Source organism: Sarcophilus harrisii, chromosome 2 (genome assembly GCF_902635505.1).
Source record: "Sarcophilus harrisii chromosome 2, mSarHar1.11, whole genome shotgun sequence".
NCBI classification, from domain to species: Eukaryota; Metazoa; Chordata; class Mammalia; order Dasyuromorphia; family Dasyuridae; genus Sarcophilus; species Sarcophilus harrisii.
In genome coordinates this window covers 205,992,486-206,010,101 of record NC_045427.1, presented here as the reverse complement: position 1 = coordinate 206,010,101, position 17,616 = coordinate 205,992,486, and the positions used below count along the sequence as shown (strand labels likewise).

The window sequence follows — 17,616 nt, the reverse complement described above, 5'->3', positions numbered from 1 at the left end:
TTTTTCCTTTTTTGATCTATTTCTTCTTTCAGAACATTAGTCATGTTGTAGAAAATTTTATTAGTCATATTATGGAAATAGAATTTACATGATTGTAGGTATATAAACTATATCAAATTGTTTACCACCTCAAAGTGATGGAGAAGAGAGGGAGGGAGAATATATGGAACTCAAGATTTTGTTAAAAATGAATGTTAAAAACTATCTTTACATGTAATTGGAAAAATAAAATGATATTTTTAAAAGGGGATATGTCTCTTTCAAAGGTTCCCATCAAAGTAGGGGGCAAAGTTGGGAAAGTAATTGATCCAGTGGCACTTTTTTTACTCTATAGTCACCTTTCCCATAGTATACCTCTTTGCATAGAATGTAAGGACAATATTTTTTAATTCAAGGTATGTTATCTGGCCAATCAATTTTATAATCACATAACCTCAGAGTTGGAAGGAACTCTAGAAGCCATTTCATCTTACCATTCCTCAATGATCTTTAATTCCATCAATAATCATGACAAATGAATGGTTAACTTCTTTTTGAAGTGCTCTAGTGTGAGGAATGCTGCTGAACTTTAAAGCATCCTATTCTACTTTTAAACAGCTCTAATTGTTAGGAAGACTTTTTTCCCCTTAACTCAAACATTTTTTCTGTGATTTTTTTTTATTTCTTGCTCTTTGTCTTCTCTTCTTTGGGGCTAAGTAGATCAGATCTGATGTTCTTCCATGTGATGACTTTTCAAATATCCTTTTATTCTCTACATATCCCTAATTCCCTTAACTGCTACTTATATGATATGTTCTCAAGGTCCTTCACCAACCTAATTGATCTCCTATGATTATTAATGTCCTTAAAAAATTGTGTCTAGAATTGAACACAATATACCAGATATCATCTGATGAAGGCAGAGTATAGAAGAACTAGAACTACCATTTTCGAGTACTTAACCTGAGAATCTTTATCTAACTTCCTCATAATTCATGCATTCAAAAATTTTCATCATCTTTGTCCTCTATTGGTTCATCTGTAAAGTTTATCCTCCCTTTTTGACCATTTCTGAGTATAAGATAATAGCCTCCAAGTCCAACTCTCCACTACACTATGCTCTCCTTCAGTACATTGTAATTTTACAATTAAACAAGTAAACAATCATGATGAAAAATACAGTGCATATGCCAACATCTTTTGTTGAAAAAGAAACAGTATAGAGAAGCTCTAAAGCCTTTCCCATGATACTCCCAGTTCAGCCCAGCAATCTGTTGATTCTTTGTGAATTCAGTACAAAAGTGGGTATGGAGAGAAAGGGGAAAATGATGCTTGAAGAAATTACTAAGAAACAATATATGTAAAATTAATTTGAAGCTAGAAAGCTAGTAGTACTAGTATCTATTCTACATTCCTAAGTAAATATATATTTTACAAATAACAGGAAGGAATGTCTATGATAACAAAAGTCATCTCCACACTCCAGCTTTCTTCTTTTGGAATATGTGAGAATTGGCCACAATCCCCAAAAGTTATCTTCCATTTTTTATGATTTGGACAACCTTGTGTGGGCTTTATGTTCCAAGATATAATACTACATTCTAATTATTTCCTATTCCTTATATCTATCCTTTGTCATCATTAAATAACTTACCTTAAATATATATATATATATACATATATATGTATATGTATATAATTTGCATTATTAGCTTTTATTGTTTTAAAATTCTGACGTTAACAAAAACCAAATAAACTGAGCATTTTCATATAAATAGTAGAATAACAAGAGGATTGTACATGAAATTAAATCTCCATTGTGTTCAAATGTCTCTTTTAAAATATATAATAGATTAAACATATAACTTTTACATCTCTTCCTGTTTATCCAACAGATCATACCACAGAATCTCTAAATTAAAAAGGATGATGAAGGAGACATATATTCTTTGGTACTGGGACCATATTAATTCTTTTTCTGACTTTCTCATTCATGCAGCTCTCAAATGAAAATCTCTAATAAGAGAAAATCTACATCTTGTCCAAATTAGACTACTATATATTAGGGAGTTTTTCATTGCACTGAGCCAAAATATCCTTAATTTCATGGGGGACCTATTCCACATGAGGACTGGTCTGAATGTTAGCCAATGAATACATTGGATAAAAAGGCCATCTGGCACTGGAAATATATTATAGGGTTTACTGCTCCTGTTTCTTTGGTGAGTTATTTGAAAAAAAAAATCCCATTTCACTACTCTTCATATGGAGATGCAGATATCTTCTCTGGAATACATATACATTCTTGCAATATTTCTCACAGTCCAAGAGAAAAAATATTTCATTGCAGTCCCTGGGGAAAGGATAGGAGAATGGAAAAAGATAGGAAAAATAGAGAGGGAGACACACAAAGAGAGTTAGAGACAGAAAGACCCAGAGGAATAGAAAAAAATTCCCAGAGAGGTACATAGGGAGTGACAGAAACAGAGACGAGGTCAGAAAAGAGATTCATGGAAAACCAGAGAGACAAAAACAGATACCCAGAGAAGTACAAAAACATAGACTGAGTCACAAAGAAAGAGCAACACAAACACACATACACAAAAATGCAAAATAGACTGATAAACAAAAACGAATAAACACATTGCAACAGAAAAAATAAATGATTTTATATACCCCCAAAGTGTATGTCTACTCTCCTTAAACCTCTAAGTAGGGAGGGAGAGAGGAAAAGAGAGGAACATAAGAGATGATTAGGGAAAGAAGGTCAGAGAACGATAGGGAGATGGGGAGGAAGAGGTGAAAAACTTGGAGAAAGAAAAATACTGGAAAACACAAAGTGATGAAATTTCTTCATCTGTCCCTTCCAAAACATTAGACAATGAGGCGCAACAGGAAAGTTTTTTAAAAATCACCTAATGAGTCATTTAAACTAGGCACAAACTTTTTGAGGATTTTTAATAGAAAAGCCACAGGAGCCCCTGCAAAGGCAGCTGTCCCAACTGGCAGAATGGCCCAGGTAAGCCTAATATAATGGACTCCCCAGGGCCACAGCATGGCTCCATCTGCTTGGTGATCCAGACTGTCCACCAGAGCCTGCACTGACTCAGTGCTGGATACCACCCAGGACTGCAGCAATGCAAGTATTTCAACCATTTCAAAGCTAGAGATGAAAGCTCTTCATTCATTCCTTTTCCTCTTCAGAATGCCACCTGTTAGCTGCATTTCCATCTCGGCCCCACGTCTGACCAGTGGCTATTCAAAGCTGGGACTGCAAATTGTTTGGTGCAGAGAGGGCCAATTTGTTCCCTGCTGGGCACTGGGCTTGGGCAGTCAGTCCAGCTGTCATTCATCAAGGCAGCTGTGACTACTCTTATAGAGAAAATAGGTCCATAATGTGTTTTAATTACCTTAAAACTGAATAGTTCTCATTTGGCTTTATATGTTTATAGGATCATAGATTTGGAGCTCAAATGTTACCAGACCAAATGTTTTATATGAAAGATGAGGAAATGGAGGTCAAAGTAGATTCTGTTATTTGTCTAAATTCATGCAGGTTATAAGCATCAGAAGATGAATTTGAGTCAAGGTCCTATGACTTCTCATTCAATATTCTTTCCATTATGTCACATTATCTGCTTTGATTCTTTAAGGATTTTTTGAAGAACAAAATGCCATATAGAGAACATATGAACCAATTAAGGAAGCCTTTAATTAAATTCATAATTGTCTAAAATCTACATTTTTAACTTAAAAAAAATACCTCTGTCCTTCAATGTCTGTTCAGATAAGTAAACATCCAATTATACTTCCTTCCCCCTCCATTTGCTCTAACATTTTTTATTTCTGTATTATTTTTCCCATTAACTCATTATTTCATTCTTAATCTTCAAATAAGATGAGACTAGCAAATATAAAAAATACCTATGTTGAGTAAGTTTACCAACTACAAAAGACAAATGCATCCTTTTTCAAAACAACCAATCCTAAGGAGCTCATCTAAACAAAACTTCCAGATGTTGCAAAATCCACATATCAGATGAATTTTTGTTTAGTTTTGTACTTTTTCAAGAATGGTCAGGGATTTTGCCTAGTCAAGCACTTGCATTTTGCAGATACGTAAACTGACTCAAAAAAGGGGACAAGGATTGTTCTAAGATATACAGTTCATAAGCAGCTAAAGCTCAGTCAGAATCCCAGTATAAGCCAAACACAAAGTCCAGTCAAGTTTAATATGAATTATGGAGGTAGAGAAAGGGCCAATATTTACCTGAATTCAGAGATGAATCTCTTATCATAGGAAAGAAACAAAACCAGATATGTGTTTACATCCCTTCTCATCTCCATTTCCTGATTTCTCTGTTCTTATTCTATCCTGGATAAAATCCCATCTTCTACAAGAAATCCTTCTTTTTATCCTTCTTAATTCTAAGGCCTTCCTTATATTGCTTGTGTGTATGTGTATGTGTGTAATATTTGTTTGTAGTCATTTTCATGTTTTCTTTCTCCTTAGATTGGGAGCAGCTTGAGAGCAAGGACTGCCAGATGCTTAATAAATGCTTGTTAGTTTACACAAAAATGAGAAATCTATACTCCGTGAAGCATGTATGTCCCCAAAACAGATAGATTGCATCAATTATTGGGGAGAGAAGGTAAGGATTTCCAGGAAAATGAGAAAGAAATCTGTGTTCCACTGAGTGCTTAGGTCAAAGAAAAGAGTATGTAATCAAGGAGAGGTTAGAAACAAGAGAAATGAAGGGTTTCGGCCTGGGAATGAGAGATGGTTTAGATCAGTAACAGTTATATTAAAGCAATGTCAATAAGACTTTCTGTAGTAGAAACCAGACTCTCCCAACTCCCAATCCTGTTCCAGAATTACAAATCTTGAAAGAGTTTCTTTTAAAATGATTTTTGAGAAAGAAAAGGAGGTAGGGAACATGATTTTTACTTTTTCAAGACCATGTACTGATAATTTGTCCCCAAAATACTAAACTGGGTATCCTGTTTGATGAGTATTGATATTACTTGTCCTACATACCAAAGCAACAGAGAAAGGGGGGGGGGGCGGAGAATCCTCTATGTACAAAATTATATTACCAGCTTTGTGGTGGCAAAGAACTGGAAAATAAGGGGTTCCGATCAATCAGGGAACAGCTGAAAAATTGTGGTGACTTTAACGGAATGGTTTTATGGCATAAGAAATAAAGAGGAAAATTACAGCAAAACCTGGGAAGATATGGATGAATTGATGCAGAAAAAAGCAAGCAGAATCAGAAGAACAATTTACACTATGATGACATTGTAAAAAAGAATCAGTTTTGAAAGATTTAAGAACTCTGGTGGATACAAGGAATACTAGGAGCAATGATAAGGAGTGCTACCTACCTCTTGATAGAGAGGTGATAGACTAAATAGGAAGAATAAGACTTTTATAATGTGGTCAGTTCGGGAATTTGTTTTGCTTAGCAGGGTATATTGATTATTTTGGGGGCTGGAAGGGAATAAATTTGAGAAAATAAATATTTATTTCTGAGGGCAGGGTAAGGAATACAAGGTTATATGATTCCCCCTGTTACTTCACTTTTTCTTTCTTATTAACTGATTTAATCTTCCATTTTTGTTATTTGCTTTTGCCAAATAGCATGTTCAGTTAAAATCAGAAATGGGCAAGTTTGTAGTCTTTACATTTTTCCATTTCTCCTTTTTAAGTGGGTCAAGATATCCAGAGAAATAAGTTATTATATAAAAGTCATAAGATTTGAACTCAAATCTATAACATCTCAAAATGACTGGGTACCCATGCCTCACATGGGCATATTGATCCACTGAAGATCTGATCAACTCAGAGTTAAAACATTCCTTCCTCCAAAGATCTTTATGCATCTGTCTACCTTATCTTTTTGCCTAAGAACCTGGAGGAAAAGGAACCATTATAGGTTACATTCTCACTAGATATTATACATCAGTAGAAAAATACAATCCTTGCTTATTAGGAAATAGTCCCTTTTATTTCATTTAGCACACTAAAGGAGGTTTTACTCTTTATACAACTGTGAAGTCGAAGTTGAGTTATATTTATTTAGTTACAAACTGATATAAGGATGATGCAGGAAAGCAAATATGTTATGTACCTATATCAGTCAAATCACTTCAAACATTATTTTGGCAGAAAAGTAAAGCCATAAATTGGCTGAGATAACTTCAATTTTATCTTTGTTCCCCCTTACCAAAAATAGTGCTAGATAGATGACTGCCCTCTCTCCATGCATTCTTCCACTCATTTGTCTCAATTCTAGATTTAACTACATTCATTTCCCACTTCAAGAACCTTTAATCATTCCCTTTTGACCAGCAACAGATAGAAATTCATTTGTTATTTAAAGTCCTCCACAATAAGACTTTATTCCTTCTTCCAAACTTTGATTGTTTTTTCCTGCATTTTACTCAATCTAAACTACAAATGGTGTCTCATTATCCTTCATACAAAATAACCCTTCTCTGTATCTTTACATAAGTTATTTCCAATAACGAGGATGCTCTCTTTTCTCAATTTGACTTTGAGAATCTCTAATCTCTTTTAAAGTTCAGTTCAATACATTGTAGACAGTAACAGCAAAAATGTGCAATGAAAGACTTTGTTTCTCTCAGTAGTTCAGTGATCCAAAGCAATCCCAATAAACTTTTGGAAGAAAATACCATCTGCATCCAGAAAAAGTACTCTGGAGATTGAATGCAAATCAACACATGCTAGGTTCACTTCTTTTTTCTGTTTTTCTTTTCTCTGTCATGGTTTTCCCCTGATCTTTTCTCCCAATATGATTTATAAAGCAATGTGTATTAGAAGTAAAAGAAAAGAAAAGAAAAAATAATAAAGTTCAATTCAAACTGGACTTATTACATGAGATCTTTTCTTATCCCTTCATTGAGTGGCAACTTCAGTCTCATCAAATTTACTTATATTTACATTGTATTTATTTTAATTATGTACTTCTTGGTGCATATGTTATCTGACATGCTGTAAGCATCTAATAAATTTGTGCTGTATAAATAGTTACCTCACTAATCTAGGTCAACATATTGCAAAAATGAACTCATTGACCATATCATGGTCATTTTAGTCATCAAACTGACTTATCCCTGCTGTGATCTCCTCATTTAATCCACACATATCTGGAAAAATGTTGATCCAGCAGCTACACATATACATCTGGTTTGAATTATAAAACAGCCTAGTTTTAGTTCATAGCTCAAGAAAAATTGATTGAGCACTTACCACATGCCTGATCCTGTGCTCGCCCTGCTGAGGATGACAAAGGAAAGATGCTTTTTGAAGGTGCCTTCCTTCAAAATTCACACATGGGAAACAATGAGATAACAGGCTGGGGTGAAGTTGTTCAACTCAGTGACACTTTCTAAGATCAGTGTGGACTCCCGTGTGGGAGAGGATGCTGTGCTATTTCTTTTTTCTTCTTTATAGTGAGTTAGAAATGCCATTTTCAACATCCATTCTCCAATGTATAGGAAGAACATTCAAAGTGGGAAGAAGGGGGGCTCAGCCAAACATATTCTCACTGGTTTTGATAGAAAGAGCTTGTGAGAAAAACAGAATCTTTAATAAGGATTCTCAGAAGTGACTTGTCTGCCAAATATTATAAAACAGAATAAAATAGTTTTAAAAGGTCTCATTGATTTAAAGTTGTTGCTTTCAATCACTCAGGCTTAAAAACTCAAATTCTCTCAAGATGTGAATATTTAGAAAGTAAAGTTTGTAAAATTGTGAAATTATTAATTGTCCAAATTTTTAAATATTCCAACTATATGGGGAGAAAAGAGAACATTTGGGGAACTTCTATCTTTTTTTTTTGTTATCTATGATAGGAGTGAAATGATGGATTAATTAGAGTTCATGAATCATCACGTTGCCCCTTCCCTAAAACTTCTGAAAATGTTCCAAATAAGAAGGTACTACAAAAACTTTACCCCACAAATATATGAGAGAACAAACTTGTTTTTTATAATCTAAAGATATTTTACTTATTCTTGGCCTCGTTTCAGTAAATATGTATCCTTTACTGCAAGTATCTCTATTTTACTAAATATTACTAAGGAAAATGGAAATTTCTCTGTGTGCATGTCTCTGCCTCTGTATCTCTATCTGCCTCTGTTTCTCTATCTCTGCCCCTCTCTCTCTTCTCTCCCTCCCCCTTCTTTCTGTGTGTATGTCTCTCTCTCTATTTATCTATCTCTCTGTTTCCCTCTCTATCTTACTCTCTCTCTACCTTTCCCTTTCTCTGTCTATCTCTTTCTGCCTCTCTGTCTCTCTGTTTCTTTCTCTCTGTCTTTGTCTCTATCTCTCTGGTTGTCTGTCTTATTATCTCTCTCTCTACCTTTCCCTCTCTTTGGCTCTCTGTTTCTTTCTCTCTCTGTCTTTGTCTCTATCTCTCTGTTTGTCTGTTTCTCCCTCTCTCCATCTGTCTCTTTCTGCCTCTCTGTTTTTTCTGTCTCTGCCTCATTCTCTTCCCAAATATTTATTTGTACATGTATACATACAAATATATGTATATATATATGTATATATATTTTGTTCTTCTCATGAAAAAAATTCATAAAATACCTGAAGTTTGCAAATGACTTTGTAATTATGTATTTGGCAAGTAGATATAACATAAGCTGAAACAAAAGAAAAATCAGAAAATTTAGAATTTCCTCGGATCATAGATATATAGATGGAAGGGATTTCAGAGAATGTCTACTCTGATGGCTTCATTTGTAGAATAAGAAAGCAATGCCCAGAATGGCTAAATGATTCATCCCAAGGTCCCATAGGTACTAAATCTCAATTGGGATTTGAGATTTTCTGATGCTCAAGCTAATGTTCTTTTCACAATATCACAATTGTACAGTAACCCATTCAAGGTGAGCTATCTCAAATGACACGCCAACTCAAATAAAAAAATTTCTTCTTATTATGATCTTGTAGCATTGGAGCTTTCCTCAATTTTTGGTTCATGGATCTTTTTCTTTAAAAAGTACATATGACTAAAATAAAACAGATTCAGCTTTGATTCTGGTGAATAATAGAGTAGATAGATAGGACACTGGGCTTAGAGTCAAAAAAAAACTTGAATTCAAATTTTGCACCAAACATGTACTATGAAACAACACCATACAATTTATTTAAGCTCTCTCTGCCTTAGTTTCTTCATACAAAAATGAAAGGTAAAACTCAATAGTTTCCAAGAGCTCATCCAGTTCTTCATCAACAACTACACAATCTTGAGGCCAAGATGGCAGAGAGGAGGCACACAGCTGTGTAAGCTCCGCATTTTCTCTCAGAATCCATCTCAACAACCTTAAAAATGCCTGACTGAAAAAACCCACAAAAGTTACCAAGAGGCATCCTTGAGATTACCAGGAAAGGTCTGTTTTTTGCTCGAGGGGCGGGCGGTTTTTAGATCCCCGGGGGCTGAGGGCAGCCGAGGGGTTGGGGTGTGATCTCAGCCGCCCCGGGGAGGCCACTGGATTGATTTTGGACAGCAAGTCGGGGCCCAGCAAGGCTAAAAACACTGGGGGTGAAGAATACAATCCAAACAGTGGGTTCCTTGAGACCGCCGCCCCCCCCACAGCGCTCAGCCGCCTCAGAGTCTCAGAGCCAGGCACAGCACAGTCCCATTCCTTTGCCCCTCAGTCTAGAGGAAGCCGACCCACCCAGCCCCTCCCCGAGATTCCATTTGTGTTTTTTTTCCCTTTTTTTCTTTGCTAGTATGTCTCTGATTCTTCTTGACAAAAATAGCAAAAAGTTAAAAGGATTTAATGACTGACAACTTTTATACAGACAGAGAAAGACCTAAACCCTGAGGAGATAAAACAGATTCCTCATGAATCCCCAAGGTGGGAGATCATTTGTTCCTCACACAGATGAATTAAGAATAATTAAAAAGGCTCTCACAAAGAGCTACAAAAAATGGGAAAAGGAGAGGAGGCCAAGAGAGTCTGGAGAAGTCATCCCCTCCTTAAAGGCAAATGGATAAAAGAAAATCCTTGAAAAATAGGATTAGTGATCTGGGCGAAAATAGCTCACAAAGAATAAAATGGGAAATGGAAAAAACATTCCAAGAAAAATTGGACAATAGAAAAAGATATAAAAAGTGGTGAAAAAACACTTCATTGAAAATAAGAAAGAAAAATGGAATTGAATGATCGAGGAGACAAGAAGAATCAGTCAAGCAAGACCAAAAAACCAAACAATGGAGAAAAAATGGAAATTCCTTCTGGGGGAAAACAAAGACCTGGAAAATAGGTCTGGGAAAGACAACTGAGAATCATTGGACCCCGAAAACACGATGAACAAAAGAGCTGACACTATTTTCCAGGAAATTATCAAAAATTCAAAAGTCATAGAAACAGGGAAAAGACAAAAGGATTCACATCCCCACGAAAAGGGATCCAAAATCAAAACACCTAAAAATATAGTGGCCAAATGCCAGAACCCTCAAACAAAGGAAAAATAATCCAAGCCTAGAAAACCCAATTAACTATAGAGGGCCACATTAAGGGATCACCCAAGATCTAGCAGCACCAATTAAAAAGATCAAGGGCCTGGAAATGATATTCCAAAAGGCTAAGGAACCAGTTGCAACCAAAATAACTTTACCCATCCAGAATGAATCTTTTTCCAGGAAGAAGTGGTCATTCAACAAAATAAGGAATTTCCCATTTTTGGTGAAAAAAACTTAACAAGAAGTTTGATCTGCAAATATAGAACCAAAAAAAACCAAAAAGGTAAAAAGAAATCTTTGGGAACTATATTTTGCTGTAAAGATTATAAAAATACATTAATTTTCTAGAAATTAGAGATGGAAAGGACATTGTATCAGAAAAGGGTGGGGGGTACTATATCTCACAAAGGGCAAAGGAAACCTATTATATCGAGAAAGAATGGAGGGGGTAAAATATAGTATTTTACCAAAGAATTGACTTTAAGAGAAAAAATTTAAATATTCAATATATGGGAAACTTCCCCATCTCATGGAAAAGGAGAAGGGGAAAGGAAAGGGAAGGAAAAGCTAAGCAAAGGGAATACAGAAACTGAGAGGAAAAAGGAGAAGATAGGGGAAAACCAAGGTGGGGAGGAGGGAAAGTAAAAGGGAGGGCGGGAGAAGCAAGTGGTGCTCACAAGTTTAATACTGGGAAGGGGGTAAGGGGAAAGAAGGGAAAAGCATAAATCGGGTTAAAAGATGGCAAGTAAACAAATTTGTAATTTTAACCATAAATGTGAACGGGGTAAACTCAAAGAGGAAGGAAAGAATGGATTGCCAGAATCCCAATATGTTGTTTACAGGAAACACACCGAAGCAGGGAGATAGCAGAATAAAGGTAAAAGGATGGAGCAAAAATCTACTTGGTTCAGGGAAGTCAAAAAGTAGGGGTAGCCATCCCGATCTCAGATCACAAAACAAAAATTGACTAATTAAAAGATAAGGAAGGACATATCTTGCTAAAGGGAGCAAAAAAGAAGCAAATCAATTTAAACATATATGCACCAAGTGGTTAGCATCTAAATTTTAAAGAGAAATTAAGAGCGCAAGAAGAAATAGATAGCAAAACTAATAGTGGGAATCTCAACCTTGCCCTCTCAGAATTAGATAAACAAATCACAAAATAAATAAGAAAGAAGTCAAAGAGGTAAATAGAATTCAGAAAAGTTAGAATGATAGACCCGAGAAAGAAATGGAGACAAAAGGAAACACTTTCTTTTCACTTCATGGAACCTATACAAAAAATAGAGCATATATTAGGACAAAAACCAAACCAAATGAAAAGGAGAAATAGTGAATGCATCCTTTTCAGACCACGATGCAAAAAAATTACATTCAATAAAAAGCCAGGGGAAAGTAGACCAAAAAATAATTGGAAACTAAATCATATTAAAGAATGATTGGGTGAAACAGCAAACAAATTAATTAATAACTTCACCCAAGAAAATGAAATAAGAGACATCAATCAAAATGTGTGGGTGCCCAAAGCAGTAATAAGGGAAATTTCATATCTCTAGGGCTTACCAAAAGTAGAAAAGAAGGTCAACAAATTGGGCCAATTAAAAATGCTAAAAAGGAACAAATTAAAACCCCACTCAAACACTAAACTTAAACAAAAAATAAAAGGAGAGATCAATAAAATTGAAAGAAAAAACTATTGAATTAATTAATAAACTAAGAGTTGGTTCTATGAAAACCAAAAAATAGACAAACCCCTTAGTAAATCTGATTAAAAAAGGAAAGGGAAAATCAAATTGTTAGTCTTAAAAAAATGAAAAGGGAACCTTCCACTAATGAAGGGAAATTAGGCAATTTGGGAATTCTTGCCCAACTTATGGAATAAATTCAACAAATGAAATGGAAGAATACCTTCAAAATTACGCCCAATTAACAGAGGAAGAAGTAAATATCCTAAAATCCCATCTTAGAAAAAAAAAAGAACAATATTAACCAACCCAAGAAAAAATCCCGGACCAGATGGATTTAATGAATTCCCAAAACATTTAAAGAACAATTAACCCCAATGCTATATAAAACTTTTGAAAAATGGGGACTGAAGGAGTCCTACCAAACTCCTTTTACAAACAGACATGGTACTGATACCTAAACTAGGTGGTGAAAAAGAGAAAAAAATTATAAAATCTCTAATGAATATATCAAAATTTTAAATAAAATATTGAAAAATTACAGAAAATCATCCAAGGATAATACACCTATGATCAAGTAGGATTTATCCAGGAATGCAGGGCTGGTTCAATATTAGAAAATTATTAGCAAATTGACTATACAATAAGCAAAACAACAAAAACCATATGATTCCAATAGATGCAGAAAAGCATTTGATAAAATCCAACATCCATTCCTAATAAAACACTTGAGGAAGGGAAAAATGGACTTTTCTTAAAATAGTGGGAATATTTAAAAAACCATCAGTAAATCATATGAATGGGAAAACTGAATCTTTCCAATAAGATCTAAAGGAACAAGGTTGCCCACTGTCCCAATTATTTTCAATTTTATTGGAAACACTACCTCCAAAAGATAAGAAAGAGATTAAAGGAATCAGAATAGGCAGTAGGAAACCAAACTATCCTCTTTGCAGATGATATGATGGATACTTAAGAACCCCAGAGACTACGAAAAAGCTATTAGAAATAATCCATCTTTAGGTTGCAGGTTATAAAATAAATCCCCATAAACCTGCATTTTTATACATCACCAACAAAACAACAGCAAGAGATACAAAAGAAATTCCATTCAGAATAACTGTCACAGCATAAAATATTTGGGGAATCTATCACCAAAGGAAAGTCAGGAATTATATGACTAAATTAAAAAACTTTACAAATAAAGTCAGACTTAAACAATTAAAAATATCAATGCTCCTGGATATTTCGACAAAATAATAAAGATGACAATACTCCCAAACTAATCTATTTATTTAGTCACACCAATCAGACTTCCAAGAAAATTTTTAATGTTCTAGAAAAAATAACAACAAAATTCATATGGAATAATAAAAAGGTCAAGAATTTCAAGGGAATTAATGAAAAAAAATCAATGAAGGGTTAGCTGTACCTGGATCTAAAACTATATTATAAAGCAGGTCACCAAAACCATTTTGGTATTTAAGAAAAGATTAGTTGATCAGTGGAACACTTGGTTCCGACAGAATAGTCCTATAGCAATTTATGTTTCCCCCAAAGATCCTTACTTTTGGGATAAGAATTCATTATTTGACAAAAACGCTGGGATAACTGGAAATTGTATGGCGAAATTGGGATGGACCCACACTTAACACCGTAAAAAGATAAGATCAAAATGGGTCCAGATTTGACATAAAGAAGAGATTATAAACAAATTGGAGGAACATGGAATGTTTATCTCTGATTGTGGAAGGGAAGAAATTTGTGAAAAGACAACTAAGCCTTGGGGATCACAAATAGAAAATTTTGAACATCTTAAAAAGTTCTAAAAAAAACTAATTAAAAAGATTAAAGGAACAAAAAACTGGGGAAAACACTTCAATTGGCTGATAAAGGAAAAATATATAGGGGACCCAAATAAAACCAAACATTTTTGTAAAGGTCAAAATTGGAAAACAATTTTCAAAAATTAAATCATTACCCTTTGAAAGAGGTTCAAATCTTAACAGGAAATGCAAAAAGAAACCTGTCCACACACCCTGTGATTGCAAAGCGGAAAAATAATGATGATTTTGAGGGATGGGGAAAATGGGAATATAATTTTGGTAGCTGTAAAATCCAACATTCGGAAGCAATCTGAATTTATGCCCAAAAGTTATCAAACGATACCCTTTGAAGATGTTTCTAAGGGCTTAACCCCAAAAAAAGAAGGGAAAGGACCCCATGGAAAATGTTTGTGGATTTTGTTTTAGGGGTTTTAAACTGAAATAATCCCACAAAGAAATGTTGGGAAATTGTGGATATGAATGTTATAATATTTTGTTCTGTAAGAAAAAGACCCAGAAGATGAAAAGAAAGTTGGGAAAAAAATTACATAACGTCTAAGTAAATAGAAAACCAAAACTTAAAATTTCCCAACAAGAAGTATGAAGATGTAATCTAGGAAGTATTTCTTTTTGACAAAAGACCAATTCTTTCTTTGATAAATGGAAGAAGGAAACCCAAAGAAAAAATTTTGGGTTAAATGTTTGCATTTTTGTTTTTTCCCGGTTACATTCGAATTTCTCCCAAAAGAAAAGTTTTTCAACAATTTGTACTTGGATTACTGGAAAGAACAAAAGGGAGCCCAGGGAGGGGAAAGGGGGGGAAAATGGAAAGAATTAAAAATTTGAAAAAATTTTCTATAATTTGTAATAAAAATTATAATAAAAACCAAAAAATTTACAAATCTCCCCAATTTTCATTGGTTGAAAATCTTTTTTAACATCACAAGAACTTCCCAACCCCATTTTTGTGAAACATAAAAGCCCATCCTTTTCCGTTTTTTGAGAACATAAAAAATTGAAGAAAAAAAGAAATCAGACATTTTCCAATTGGCTGGTGGTCTGGGATTTGTTCAAGAACCAATTTGGAATTTCTCTGACCAAAAAAAGATTTTCAATAATTTATTACAGGAAGTTATGAAAAAAAAACCAGGAAGAAAGGGGGGAAAGGGTGGAAGGGCAGTCAATTTTAAAATATTGACAAAAAGTTTGCTATATATTGAGTAATTTATTAGTGAAGGTGATATATCCCTTCCTTGAAAGGGTTTACTATTTAATTCCTTCCTTTCTTTTTCTTCCAGACCATTGTTTTCATTGGTTTAGAATAACTTTCTATGTTGAAACCATTAACACAGAGTACATCTTCTCCCACCCCCCTAGTTTTGATGCAGATCACGCAGCTCATCCCTTAATGTACAGTTTTGGAGTTGCTTAAGAGTACTATAAAATTTAAAAACTTGTCCAAGGTCACATAGACAACAGGTATCAGAAACAGTACTTGAATCCACTTGACTGAACTCCTGTGCTAGCTCTCTGTCTCTTGCAGAACTCACTCTGCCTTTCATTCTCTTCTTAGACACAATATAAAGAAAGAATGTTTCAATTAAATAGAGAAACATTAACAGTTCCTGAGATTGAAATGCAAAAAATAACCCAGAGCAGCTAGATGGCACAGTTGATAGAGCACCAGTCCTAGAGTTAGGAAAACCTGAGTTCAAATTGAGCCTCAGAAACTTAATACTTCTTAGCTGTGTGATGCGGAAAAAGTCAGTAAATCCTAATTGACTCACACCAAAAAAAAAAAAAAAAAAAAAAAAGATGGGCTCATTTATAACATATGCAATAATTCCATAAATGATTTTACAAATATATTATAATACCTTTTAAGCCATCAATTAGACCAGACCTCAATGATCTGAAGAATTCTCTGAGTGAACTTTTTTCATTATTTTTTATTTCATAGAATTCCAAGTATTTCTATACTGTCAGTTTTTACTAGCAATTTAAAGGCTCTATATCATTTTTGCTACATAAATGGATAGACTGTGTGTTAGCATCATAGAGATATTGTGGCCAGGAGGGAATTTACTTTTTGATGAGATAGCTTCTTTTCAGAAGCACATATTCATTACAAACATTCTAGTACTCAAGACTAAAGTCACAGTACTCACAATTTGGCTTTTTTCTTATAGATTTTCCAAAATATCTACCTCTTCTTTTTTACTTCCTTCTGAATATAATACCTCCCAAAGAAATACCACTTTTATTTTCCCCAGAAGCAGATCTATTGACATATCAGGTACAATTTTGTCCACTTTATCAATTCATAACTTAATTTTGCTATATTCACAACTTACCTTGCCTACATCCCTGGGAAAAGGCTGTCTTTGATTTTCGGGAATTAAAATGGGTGATACCACAATGGACCGTTTCTGTCTTGGTACTGCAGAAGTCCTAGCAAATGTAAAGATTTCCTGAAAAAGAGAGAAAAAAACCAAATCTATTTACTAAAAATCTTTCCAGAAAAGAGCTGTCATGGTTTAGAATGTCTTTTTGCCTGAAAACTCACAGTTGGTTGGATATTGTTAATATATTCTATCAAAAATCATTAACAGAAAGTACCTCATTAGAATCATACTAAATCTAACATTGTGACTCATAGTGAAGACCATTAAGCTATTTCATTTACCCCTCTGAATCATTTTATTCAACCTGTCAGTCTTGATTTACGCATCACCTAATGCAGGCACATTATTATACTTAACATGTCAAAGTGGGTGAATTTCTGAGTACTGAAAAATCATAATTAATCCTCTGCATAAAAACGTGGGTTCTCCATTCCAGGTTAGCCACCTGTTAGTCATGGACCAGGTCCCTAAAGACCAGATCTTGGGGAAAAGAATACTTAACCAAAGTACTAAGTATATTTTAGAATCAAAACTCTCATCCCTTAACCCTCAATAAGCAATGTTTTAGTAAGGTGGGGATGTAACCGAAGTTATTTGTAGATTCTTACTGGATTCTTTCCTCACTTTTAATATCTTGTTATTCTGAAAACAATTTCTAGAATATCATTACAATTAGCTGGCGAATAATACTAGGGTAATGATGTTGGAATGCCCAGTGGTTTCCAAGTCTACCTCAGGACCTGAAACAAAGCTCTTCCCTTCAAACTCAACTCAGAAAATCTCTTAATTTTGTGTCATTTCTTCATTTCTCTAATTTTAGAAAACATGAATATTGAGATTCCAATACAACTTCAAGTACCAAATGCATCACACATGACTTTTTAATGGTTTTTTTCTTTTGCATTAGAACTGCCAAGTAATAATATCCAATGGCAAAAATAACATAAACATGACCATGAATTTTATATCTTAAAGAGAATGCAAAAATCATCCTGGGTATCCAGATTCATGTCTCATTTCTGCCATTTACCATCATTTTGTTCTTCTGCAACTCAATCAAGCTTCTTGTGCTTTCACTTCCTCATCTGCAAAGTAAGGGTACTGAGCTAGATGGCCCTGAGGTTCCTTTTAGTTCTGGAGCTTTGATGCTGTGAAATAGTTAATGAGAAATACAAATCTTATTCTCTGTTTTTAATTACAGAGATGGAATCAATTAATCAAT

The 17,616-nt window shown here is 34.3% G+C and overlaps 1 protein-coding gene across 3 annotated transcripts in view; it reads right to left on the bottom strand.

Annotated features, from left to right (window-relative positions):
• Nucleotides 1-17,616, bottom strand: part of CDH13 (cadherin 13) — a 1,300,132-nt gene that overhangs the window by 766,007 nt on the left and 516,509 nt on the right. For all 3 annotated transcript variants that reach the window (XM_031949184.1, XM_023494633.2, XM_031949183.1), the window contains one exon: nt 16,344-16,460. In XM_031949184.1, coding sequence (XP_031805044.1) covers nt 16,344-16,460 — 117 coding nt within the window. The remainder of the gene's footprint in view (nt 1-16,343; nt 16,461-17,616) is intronic.